This window comes from Macaca fascicularis, chromosome 18 (assembly GCF_037993035.2).
Source record: "Macaca fascicularis isolate 582-1 chromosome 18, T2T-MFA8v1.1".
In the NCBI taxonomy this organism is placed as follows: domain Eukaryota; kingdom Metazoa; phylum Chordata; class Mammalia; order Primates; family Cercopithecidae; genus Macaca; species Macaca fascicularis.
Window position 1 is genome coordinate 47,882,438 of NC_088392.1, and position 12,876 is coordinate 47,895,313.

Here is a 12,876-nt window from a genome sequence, read left to right on the forward strand (position 1 = left end):
ATCAAAGCTGCACGAGAAGACCTGTAGCTGCTGAGGACTAGGGAATGCCTGGCTTTTCTTCAATGCGAGGCAGCTCACCCACAGGGCAAGGCTGCAGGACAGAGAGGAAAAAAAACAAAAAGTTGTTTTAATTTCATAGAGTTTCTTAGAATTCCTTCTTCTGAGGTGAAGGTCAGTACAAGCGCCAGCACAGGGGGAATACAAGTTGGTGATTTAGTCTTTTTTCACTCCACCCCCTCAAAATATCTTAGACCTGTATAAAAATCTTACGTTATGTTAGTTATGTTTGGATAACTGCCTACAACTATATAGGAGTTGAACTGATTAAAAATGAAAATGATGTAAAGCCTGATCTTCACCTTAAGCTGAGAGTGAGCTGAATATCCCGTGCATATCTGACTATGGAAAACAGAACCATTCTAATTAAAGGACCTTTTTTGCAGATACTGTAGGCATATTTTGCAAATCAAATGAATTCCATATCATGTGTATTCACTAGGGATTCTTTTGCTTCAATTTCTAAAATTTAATAGCACAGTTATTGTCATTATATTTAGTCTTACTATTACCCACTAATGTTAAATAATACCTGTTTTCCATGTACAACAGGGATATCGTGTTTTTCTTTTAAAATAAGTGGAAGTTTAAAAAAAGTAAGTTGGGTTAAATAAAAATATCAAGTCAAGAACAATAGGCCAGGTGCGGTGGCTCACGCTTGTAATTCCAGCACTTTGGGAGGGCGAGGCAGGCGGATCACCTGAGGTCAGGAGTTTAAGACCAGCCTGGACAACATGGTGTAACCCTACCTCTACCAAAAATACAAAAATGAGCTGGGCGTGGTGGCAGGTGCCTGTAATCCCAGCTACTCAGGAGGCTGAAGAAGGAGAATCGCTTGAACCCAGGAGGCAGAGATTGCAGTGAGCTGAGATCGTACCACAGCAGGGCAACAGAGTGAGAATCCATCTCAAAAAAAAAGGATAATATACTTAGTAAAGAGATATGAATGGAATTCTAAAAGTGATAAGTAAATGACTCAAGTTGGAGAAATCAAGCTTTAAGTGAGATAATTTCACGCAATCAGTGCTTCTCTCTAACAGGTTTCATTCATATCGGGCATCTGATGTGTTCGCGACATGAAGGAGTAGGATGACCTATTTTCCAGTTAGAGTTAAGAGAAAACAGATGACTTTCCAAGATTCAAAGTCTTATTTTAGTTAATGGCAGAAAACAAATTTAAGTAACCACTCACTTATTGCTACTGCTCCCTTTATAGAAATCCTTGGGGTTTAATGACTTTTTTAAAGTAGAACAAGTGCTACTGATTTATCTTTTAAGCACGCTGGCAGCTTGGTTTGGATGGGAGGTAAAGGAATTTTCCTTTCACTGGGATATACACAGAATTACAAATAAAGTGGGCTCCAAGGGAAGGAGTAAAGAAGAGGAACACATGAATGTATGTATAAGTCACATTAATAAACTACTATCACAAAGGTCAGTTCAGTGCTTCTCAAAATGTGGTCCATAGGCTCCCTTTCACAGAATCACTCAGGAAGATTGTTTAAAACGCTGATTCTTGGGCCCTACCACAGACACAATGAGTTAGTGAGAACCCAGGAAGATGCTTTTCTCATAGGCTTCCCAGATGATTCTTAAACACAGGTTGATTACTACTGATTTAGTGTAGTACCTTAAAAAAAAGTGCCAGAAGCCAAACAAAACAGTACCAAAAATCAATCTGAGAGTTTGTTTAGATGTAGGCAGGTCATTTCACTGCATCTGTGGACATTTCAATTGTCCCACAATTATATCCTACTCAGAAAATCCCATGAAACTAGATCCTAAAGTCCTCTAAAATGCACGAGTACTAACAGGTGTTTTTATGAGAGAACTTCCTATTGATATTCCAGAAGGTAAACCACTTGTGATGAATCTGGGAGGAAAAACTAAGAGGAACATCTAGTTATTTCTCAAAAACATTTAGCCACTAAAAAGAGCTGTACATTTTTCTTTTTATTCTCTGTTGCAAACAAGCCCCTCCCTAGTAACAAAAAATAAGGGGTAAATACTCTGTAAAAGGAATAATACTGATTTAGTAATATGTCCATTCTGCTGTAACATGCTATTTTATCAAGAAGTATATTTTAAAACTGAAAGTTACAATGTTTCAGACTATATTGAAATTATTTTTCCTGTGCGGATTTTAATAACAAATATCTCTTTAATAGCCACATTAAACTAAAATACCTAGGTATTAGTAAGCAACCAAGCTATTCCAAATGGGATTACATCTAGATTTCACGGATGAGCTCAGAAGCCTTTCCGACACACTCTATTTCTGGATAGAAAAGTTTAATATTATAAAGGCATCAATTCTCTCTTTAATTAACATATATAATTCAGTAAGATTTTCTAACAAAATAACAGTGAGTTTAATTGAGAAAATAATATTAAAATTTATCTGCCAAAACAAACCTGGAAATATTTTAAAAGAAAGACTAATAAGAATTACCCCTATCTAATATTTAAACATTTTATAATACTGTCCTAACTGACAGAATAGCCCAGGAATGATACCTAATATTTATTGAGATCATTTTAATATGTATTCAATACATAAATATATGATATAATATTTATCAGGACCATTAAATGTATTTAGTAATGTAATAATCATAAACTACTTAATGAGGGAGATACTATTGTTCTTTCATTTAACATATGAAGACATTGAGGCATAAGATTAAGTAATTTGCCCAAGGATACACAGATACTAAGCAAAGAAGCCAAGATTTGAAGCCAGATAATCTACAACTTGCTTTCCTAACCACTATAGCACTATACACTAAAATGCCTCTCTTAGACTTCAACACAAGATGAATTGAGTATATAAGGATGCTATTTTAAAATAGCTGGATAAGATGGCTTATTTAATAAGCAGTGTAGGGACAAATATTCAAACCATTTGTTTTGGTTTTCTCTAAAAAGCTATTCTCACTATATCCTTCCTTTCACAATAGTAATTTTAGATAAATCAAAGATTTTAATGTAAAGGAATAAAAGCATAACAGAAGAAAGCATTTTAAAGAACCTTAAATGGGAACTTTCTAAAACATTAAATTCACAATCCAAAAACTAAAAACTGATAGCTTCAAGATAACAATTTAAAATACATGAAGAGCAAACAAATACATACTAAGTCAAAAGAACAAGCCAAACCAGAAAAGCAGTATTTGTAACATAACCCACAACGGGCTAATTTCATTCATCTACAAAGACTCCTTATATATCAATAAGAAAACGACAACTCAAAAAAAAAAAAAAAAAGCAAAGAATTTTATGGTATGTGAATTATATCTCAATTTCTAAACAGGACAAAGTACCTCGAAAAGCAATTCATGGAAACATAAACACAAATAGTCAATAAACACTCCAAAATATGATCTTCCTCATCCTTAATGACGTAAAAATTAAATAACATTTTTTAACTTTAAAGTAGACAAAAATTAAGACATTTGTAATATCCAGACAGATTAAGATCTATATCATTTCACACTGAAAGGAACCAGAACTTCTTTCAGAGATTTCAGGTCTGGAGCAAAAAATTATCAAATGATCCTGGAAAAACTTGTCTACCACAAAGCAAAGAAGCTACCAATCACTACTAGTGTACTGTCCAAAGGACATGGGGTCTACTTGAAGGAGCTCCTACTGACCAAAAATGGGATTTTTTGAGCATTATAAAGAGTAAAGACAGCAATGGACTGAAACATATAAAAAACAGAATATACAAAAGCCATCAATCATCACCTTTACAAGTTACTAGGGCACAAACTCATTAGTCTTGAAATTGATAAAGGGAAAGAAAATTAAACATTTATCTGTCTTTCCTATATGAACTAACTAAATACTTGATGAAGGACCAAGTTCTTTAGTGAAAAATTCCAATTAGTAAATGCAGAATAATAATAGAAAGTCACAAATCCTCTAAAGATAGACTGAGTCCTCTGTCCCTGGAGAAAAAGGATATAGCGAAAATATCCTTTGGAACTGTGGTTTTTTTTTTTTTTTTTTTTTTTTTACAATAAACATTTAGTATTTGTACATGTTTCAAAAACTGAATTATCTTTTCTACCACAATCATTACCATCATTAGCAAATGAATGCTTTTTAATCCTGTTTTTCATCCTTTCTATCAATATTATAAAAAAGCAGATAAACCCTATAACAAAGCAGTTATAGTATACATCAAAGTCACTTTTCCCTAAAAGCAAGGTTCTATTTCCCAATGACTTCTATTTTCTAGCAAAAATCACACTACCAATCACCAACAGTAGAGCAATATAAATTGATTTCTTTATCTATCTGTATATCCTATAGGAAATACATGCTAAATTCAGTATAAGGAATGATCAAATCATATGTACCTAACTGGTTTACACTGGAACCCGGGCATAAACTATTAAAGCCTTCCCTCATTCTGAAAAAGAAAAGGGTCAGAAAGCAGCTACACTCCTACAGATGAGACCAACAGATTGCTTACCCGTATTTTCCAAAGAGCGAAACCGTTGTTCCTCCTACAGGCACTGCTTTTCCAGGTCCATACACATCCCATATGGTGAGCGCCACTTGGGCATTCCTGGGCAAGTCAGGGTATTTTACTGGTAGTTTCAGCCATTCGTTCCAGCTATGGAAATAAAGTTAACATAAATCAGAAATATATATATGCGTGTGTGTGTATATATGTGTGTGTATATATGTACGTAGATGAATAAACGTGTGTGTGTATATGTATATAGATAAACCCTCTATATATTTATGTAAATTTTCTTATACATTTAAACCTCATACTGTATTCGATAATTTCAACCCTCTTCAAGAGAAGCTGGCTTTTAAACTCCAAAAGAATACTGTGCCAACATTATACAAACTGTTCCCTAGCAGACACATAGAATTCTATTTCTGTTTACTCAAAATTATTCTGTTCATTCAAAGTTATTATCTAAGGGACATATCCTAGTCTATGTTAAATACATCTGTACTGATAAAATATTTAACAAAATTTCCAAAAACTTAAACAACAAATCATTTATATATGCCATAGAAATTAGGGATGGCTATCAATTTCAAGAAAAAGAGTTATTAAATCCTTTTCTTCTACGAAATACTTTTTTTAAAAAATCACGTGCTTAAGAAAGCCAGTATCTACTATACATAGGCTCAAACAACTAAATGAAATTATTTAATTACTAGCCACACGGTAGGGCAGGCTAAAAAGAAAAACACTAAGCAGTGCCATCTTTTGCCAATGAATAAACCACACACCAGCTAAAGTTAAAGACAACAATAAGCAATTTCTTTTTGGAAAATATTGTGATATTTCTTATTCTGTCCTTTAATGACAACGAGACAATACCAATGACCAACTAATCATTTGTCTCAAACCTTTTGCTATTCAACACCAGGCAACACCACGTCTTTCAATCAAAGCAACTGCACTTAATCTGTTTTATATACTAGCCTTCTGCAGAAGAATTCTTTTAAAAAAAAAAAAAAAGTGATGCTATTTTGGAAGGCCGAGGTGGGCAGATCACTTGAAGTCAGGAGTTCGAGACCAGCTTGGCCAACATGGTAAAACCCCCGTCTCTACTAAAAATACAAAAAAAAATTAGCCAGGCGTGTTGGCGCGCCTGCAGTCCCAGCTACTTGGGAGCCTGAGGCAGGAGAATCGCTTGAACCCAGGGGGCAGAGATTGCAGTGAGCCAAGATCATGCCACTGCACTCCAGCCTGGCGACAGAGTGAGACTCCATGTCAAAAAAAAAAAAAAATCCTTCAGCTAAAAACTTTGAAAACTGCTCCGGATATTCTAGAAGTTATAGAAAAATCTAGTCAGACACCAAAAAGGTATATATTTTGGACACCACTTTGTTTTCTTCCTCTTCATGCATCATCCCTATCCCATCTGCTAACCCTCATTAACCTTAAGAATACACTCACCTGGCAACAATCAAAACATCACAAGATTGCAGAGCCTAAATCTGGATGGTCCAATCCCCACCAAGTACCCCCATCACCGCATACCACTGTGCTAGCACTCGAATCTGATTAAAATACTTCTGTATCCTAACTTTGTAATTTTTGAATTAGATGGTATTAATATGTCTCTCTACAGCCATTTTCAAAACCTTTATGAGACAATGTGAAATATAAGTGTTCTTAAAAATGTAAACTACTTCCCTGAAGAATAATATTCACATAAGAAAAACTTAGAAATTTGCAGTACATACACCTAAAGATGAGAATTTACCTTAAGTGTAATTAAAGAAAGTACAAGTGTCCCTCATGGGATCTGTTAGTGTAGGACAAAACAGGACATGCTATGATAGACTTGAATAAATTTTGAATGAGTTCCTCATTATTAGAACTCTCACAACCCACTATCAGAAAGTCAGAAATCAAACAGATTTAAATCTCATACTGGCCCTAAAACACAATCTGAACTAAGGAATGCAAAAATTTGGACAGCAAGAGATCCCTTTATGACCTAATTTATTCTTTCCAAGGTTTATACAGTATCTCTTATAAGCAAATACTTAACAAAGAATAAGGACTATTTAAAGTTTTTACCTCCATTCATTTTAGGATGGCAATTTTTGTTTTGATGAACTACCAATAAATTCAACTTTTGAACGCTAAAGAGCAGGATGTATAAAATGTGCAAATGTTTTCTCTTAGTCTTCTAAAGACTATTTTTTTTTTACTTTATTTTATTTTATTTTTATTTTTGAGACAGAGCCTCGCTCTGTTGCCCAGGCTGGAGTGTAGTTGCTCAATCTCGGCTCACTGCAACCTCTGCCTCCTGGGTTCCAGCGATTCTCCTGCCTCAGCCTCCCAAGTAGCCGGGATTACAGGTGCCTACCACCATGCCCAGCTAATTTTTGTATTTTTAGTAGAGAGGGGGTTTTACCATGTTGGCCAGGCTGGTCTTGAACACCTGACCTCAGGTGATCCACCCAGACAGTATTTTTTTTAAAAGTCTATTCTCATGGTATTTTATCAAAAATAAGGTGTTTTTCTAAATCTATTGTCTACATAGCTTAGACATTTTAATTTCAAAGTAGTTTTAAATAATTTTAAGTACTTTCCTTATTAAGTACTTTCACAATTTAAAAATTACAAATTTTTAAAATTCAAACTTTTAGAGATCAAACATGGGAGTTTTCACATTCTTGCAAATATATAATATAAAAATTAATGCAGAGAAGAGTTGGCAAATGGGAGGACGAGGAGAAAACCTTTAACCTTTTAATTGAGAATTTGCTTTTGCTGTAATCTCCTTTTTTGTCAAGTCATGCAACAAAACCCACCATACATTTTTCCTCACCAAAATGTTTTTGACTTTCTAGACCTAAATTTGTTTTAACTCTTTTGTGAGTAATAGGTGACCTCAAAAATCTAATTAAAGCTTTGAGCTCTGTCCTTGAAAAAATACAGAAGACACAAAATTCTGCATACACCTTCAGGGGTTTGAAGACTTCCTGATTCCAGTTTAAGAATCTCTGATACAATTAAGGAATTTGGCTCCATTGTTTTAAATGTGACGGTGATGATACTATAGTTATGCTTTAAAAACAGATATACAGAAATACTTACAGTTAAGTTGTTATAACGTTTGAGATTTGTTTCAAAATGGTGAGAATACAAGATTGGCCATGAGTTAACAGTAGGTATATAACAGAAACGTAGGCGTTCACTGTATTATTCTATGTTCATAGGTTTAAAATTTCCCAGAATAAGAAGTATTAAGTATATAGAGACATATTTTTTACGTGTGTGTGTATATCTACATACACACATCTCTCTCTCTCTCTCTCTATATATATATACACACAGATATATCAGATATATATAGAAATACAGATAGACTAGATAGACAGGCAGACAGATCTCTCTCCACAAAAGACTACTGAAGAAACTACACCATTAAAATATTTGGTTTTGACATAGCCAGATCACCAGAGTTCAGGCTTCTGCTCTCTGAAAACCCTTTCCAGCCACACTTGGTGACGCCTGGGACACACAGGGTTGAACCCTCTATGGCACAGTCTGGCTGTCCATGTGGTCACATCCTGTCTCCCAAGGAATACGCTTTCCTTAAAAGCATACAGCCTGTGTATCCTGCAGTGAGCCTACCAGAGTGCTGAATAACACTCACTCATTAAACATCAGAACTGCACTATATAGTCTATCAAATAAGAAGTGTCAAGAAGTCATATTAAAGATCCACAATACTCTTTTGAAAAAACAGGAACTTCATGTTCATCATATTTACCCTGCATCTTGACAATGTTTTGCTAATGTACCATGCTGAATAAACCATGAATCTAAATAAATTAGTTTCATATGTAAAATAATAATAAAAATTTTAACTGAACAGATGGCAACAGAGCTATCTCTAAAGATCTGAGCTCCAAACATCAGGTTGGACAATATTTCAGACTATCCAGAAGTATTTATGCGTTCAAGAGCAGAAGATGGTAAAATGCCACAGATGTGTTTGGTCATGTAAATCAATCAAGTGCTTATCAAAATGTCGATATGCTAAATACAAACATAAATCCATTTCCATTTCAACTGCAGTTATAATACTGATATGCATAGTACTTTATCTGAGTATGTTTCTACTTCAAATGATTTGATCAATGCCTATAGGCATTAAGAAATTCTTCTATAATTCTACTAAATTATACTGGCAGCATCCATAAAGAAAGGTAAGAACAGTCTGGAACATACCATAAGCCAGAAAAAAACTTACTTCCATCTTGTACTAAATGCTTTGTAGGATGTTCTCACTGGCAAGGCCAAAGGCTTCCCTTCTGCAAAAACCTGACAAGTAACATAAAGATCCGAGCATGTCTCTTGGTATAGTCCTGAAAACTTCAACATTGGGTCTTCTAGGACAGCTTTATAACTCTTTTGTTCTCTCTTCCCTTCCAAGCTTCCTCTGAAAGCACAAGAGCAACAATGTTTTAGACCTGAATTTTTTAAACATGTACATATATGCATAAGAACTAAGCATGTACATATATGCTTTAAGCATGTATACATATGCATAAGTATAAAAAGAGTTTACCTTTGTGTTAAGGTATGCTACTTAAACAACATTTTCCTGTATATGCAATTAAGGTCATTTTTATATATGGTAAGGGTTTCTTAAAATCCTAACATACCTAATATCAGTCCTATCTTCATCAACACATTTCTCTATTTTATACTTCTGAATTTTAAACCCTGCCACCAACCCTTGATCTACCCTCCAGAAGTCACCAGCTTTCTAGACCTTGGTTTCATTTTCTTCATCTCAAGTTGACCACATATTCATCTGTTCTTTCAGGAAACATTTACTATCGTGGGCATAGAAGTCCAGAAGAAAGAAAAGATAAACAATACAGTATTACAATAAAATATTAAGTCTTTGCTTCTGGAGAGAAAAATTTACTTTTAACTGCATGTTTTTATTCTACTCTTTCCATTTTTTTTTTTTTTTTACTATGCATATGCACTGTCTGATCATTTCTGTAAAAAATAGTGGTGTAAGTCATAAAAGATACGGACAGGATACTATCAGAGGGAGGAACATTTTTTTTTTTTTTTTTTTTTTGAGACGGAGTCTCACTCTGTCCCCCTTGCTGGAGTGCAGTGGCCGGATCTCAGCTCACTGCAAGCTCCACCTCCCGGGTTCAGGCCATTCTCCTGCCTCAGCCTCCCGACTAGCTGGGACTACAGGCGCCCGCCACCTCGCCCGGCTAGTTTTTTTGTATTTTTTTTTTTTAGTAGAGACGGGGTTTCACTGTGTTAGCCAGGATGGTCTCGATCTCCTGACCTCGTGATGGGAGGAACATTTTTTAGACATCAAGATTACATCAGATACTGTGCCAGAATTTTATATGTTCTTTCTTACATAATTTTCACCATATTCTCATTTTATAAATGAGGAAACAGAGACTTATAAACTAAACTCATTATCCAAAGTCACAAAGTAACAGAGCTGAGAATAAACACTAGGGCAGGGAGGCCAAAGCCAATATTCTTCCCATTACAGCAAGATAAATCAGAGTCTCAAGAGTACTTAGGCTGGCGTGGGGAAGGGACTTAGGACCCCAGATAGATGTCTGAAATGATCCCGAACAATGCATAAGAGTTGGAACAAAAGATGCAGAACGTCATCTCAAAGGGAAAGGCAACAGAGCGATACCCTGCCTCAAAAAAAAAAAAAAAAAAAAAAAGGATCCGCTTTTCGGTTTTTCTTTATTTTTAATGTTCAAACATTTCAAAAAATGCATTCGTATATTCAAGAAATACTGAACATCAAGCTGAAGGAAATCCCTTTATCAATACTGATCCTGTATAAACTACTAGTGGTGTATGCTATGGAAAATACTTTAAATGGCTGTATAAAGTATCATACAAAGGTACAACGTGGTTGTTGACATACTACTTTTACCACCATCACCACAAACTAAAAAGTAAAGGATTTTGTCAGCGAATAAGGGACTTCTGAAAATAAAATGAAACGATCATTCAAAGGTACATCTGACAACTGAGAAAATTTATTTATCACTTACTGCAGGCCTTTGACCAACACATATTTGTTGAATATTAACTGAACATACACAAGAAATGTTTATTAATTATGGATGATGCTGTGGTCAATAATTTGTGATAGCTTTGACAACACTTCTATATGACCACCTTAAAAGAGATATAATTTCCAACTCTGTTTTGTCCGTCCCTCGTCATTATACCAGTTCCATTATCCTCATCTCAAGATACCACGCTCCTGACCTTTACTTCAGCCGTGGTGCCCCAAAGTTTTCCTGCAACGACTCTTTCCTCCTATCTTCTTGGTACCCTTGCAACTGGCACCCTCATCTTTGACTTATTCCCAGCTTCCCTGACTAAACACTGCCATACTACCCAAAGATTCACCCTAGGCCTCTATCACCTCCCGTGCTGCTAATATACCATGTGCTCATCTTATTCTCGACTATCGCATCTGATTGTGCCTACCTCTCCATAATTTCTGAAGCCTTCATTCCACCCTACAAGCCCCGTTCCAAAATAAAGATCGTCCTCTTACTTACGAAGAGGCTCGATTTCTTAATTTACAATAAAATAGTAATAAACTCTCAAGAGGCTGAACAGCAAAAACTTTAAAGACTGTAAAATACAGTGGAACTTAAGGGCTATTCCTACCGCTGTGCTTCTCATAGAGACCACGTATTAAATCCTTTTCCAACAGAGCCCCTCTCCACGATCCACTCTCTGGCGCCTCCCTGGCTACAGCCCTCCCAGCCGCCCCCGGTCCGCGCCTTGAGACGAGTCACATACTTTCTCCCTCTCACTCCCAACAAGCCCCTACCCCTACGCCCCTACGCCCCAGCAATCCCACTCCCTGTCCCGAGGATTCTCTTACATCTTAAGCTGGACGTTGATATCCAGGTCACAACTGTAGATGTAGTGAAACTTCTCTGCTTCCCCCATCGCAACGTCGGCGAGGGTACGACCTATAGCGGAAAAATTATAGGAACGACAACAGAAATGAACCAGCTGAGTCCCACAACAGAGGAACTTCCGGTTCCGCCCTCGCCAGCACGCCTCCAATCCCAGCCTGGAGCGAGTTCCGACGCGACGGAACTCCCGGCCGAAACAACTCTTCTGCGCATGTGCACAGGCGCCCACCATCTTGCTTAAGGGTAAATGTATACGGGAAACGGCTTATCCGATTACATTCCAGTTTTCCTGTCTTGACAGCACTTTTTTTTTTTAAAGAAAAAGAGACGCTATCATTTGAGCTTGAGCTGTACCTAAAACAATACAAAAGAAAATTCAATTCACAAAGAATTACAACAGCTTTCACTGGCTGCCGTCTAAACAGGTTACAAGCACAAAAATTGGAATTTTGCCAAGTTTAAATTCCAGTGGCCTTCCCCGAAATTGTAGCACTAATTTGCTATCGCAAGCAAGGATTTTCTCTTTCTGCTCTAAACAATAGGGAAAGGACTAAATAGAGAACAAATAAATCTGAGTTTCATGTTTGGTGTTGTCAATATTAATGCTACTTTGGACGTAATACTTGCGTGCATGTTTAAACTGGGAATATTCAAATTCAATGTAGTTTCAAGCCCTAACCCAAGTCAGAACCTAGAGGCTTCCTGTAATAACTCTAGAACACAGATCTCTAAACCCTGTGAGCTCCTATAATGTTTATTTTTATAATTATTATAATCTAAAATTGTAATATTCACTTCCAATTAGATTGAAAACTCTTGGAAGGTAAGACTAGTGTGCCATTTACTTCTGTGTCTTGCCCCCCTCACTGTCTAATACATTGCTGAGTTTAATACTTCCTACTTATTGGTTATTACTGATGATATTGAATGAAAGTCTCCATTTTCTATGCCTTTATTTCTTTTTTCTTTCTTTCTTTCCTTTTTTTTTTTTTTTCTTTTTGAGATGGGGTTTTGCTATTGTCGCCCAGGCTGGCTCGATTTCGGCAAACTGCAACCTCCACCTCCCAGGTTCAAGTGATTCTCCTGCATCAGCCTTCCAAGTAGCTGGGATTACAGGCACCCGCCAGCCAGTCCGGCTAATTTTTGTATTTTTAGTAGAAACGAGTTTTCACCTTGTTGGCCAGTCTAGTCTCAAACTCCTGATCTCTGATGATCTGCCTGCCTCGACCTCCCAAATTACTGTCTATGTCTTTATTTCTAAGTGCTGCATTTTAAGACGGACATCACTAGAGTATGTGCAAATTAGCGTAATTAGAATGTTGAAAGATTAGAAAAAAAAATATTTCAAAGAAAGGGTGAAAGGTG

General features: G+C 36.1%; 1 protein-coding gene across 3 annotated transcripts in view; it reads right to left on the minus strand.

The window, feature by feature from the left end:
- Positions 1-11,634, minus strand: part of PIK3C3 (phosphatidylinositol 3-kinase catalytic subunit type 3) — a 138,980-nt gene extending 127,346 nt beyond the window's left edge. For 2 of the 3 annotated variants that reach the window (XR_012427135.1, XM_045377794.3), the window contains exons 1-3: positions 11,475-11,634; positions 8,814-9,002; positions 4,541-4,684 (exon numbers count right to left, since the gene is read on the minus strand). Coding sequence is in view for 2 of the 3 variants with exons in the window: in XM_045377794.3 (XP_045233729.1) it covers positions 4,541-4,684; positions 8,814-9,002; positions 11,475-11,542 (401 nt within the window). In the remaining variant the exon portion in view is untranslated. The remainder of the gene's footprint in view (positions 1-4,540; positions 4,685-8,813; positions 9,003-11,474) is intronic. The other variant, XM_045377795.3, reaches the window with a different exon arrangement.
- Between the last annotated feature and the right edge of the window lie 1,242 nt (positions 11,635-12,876).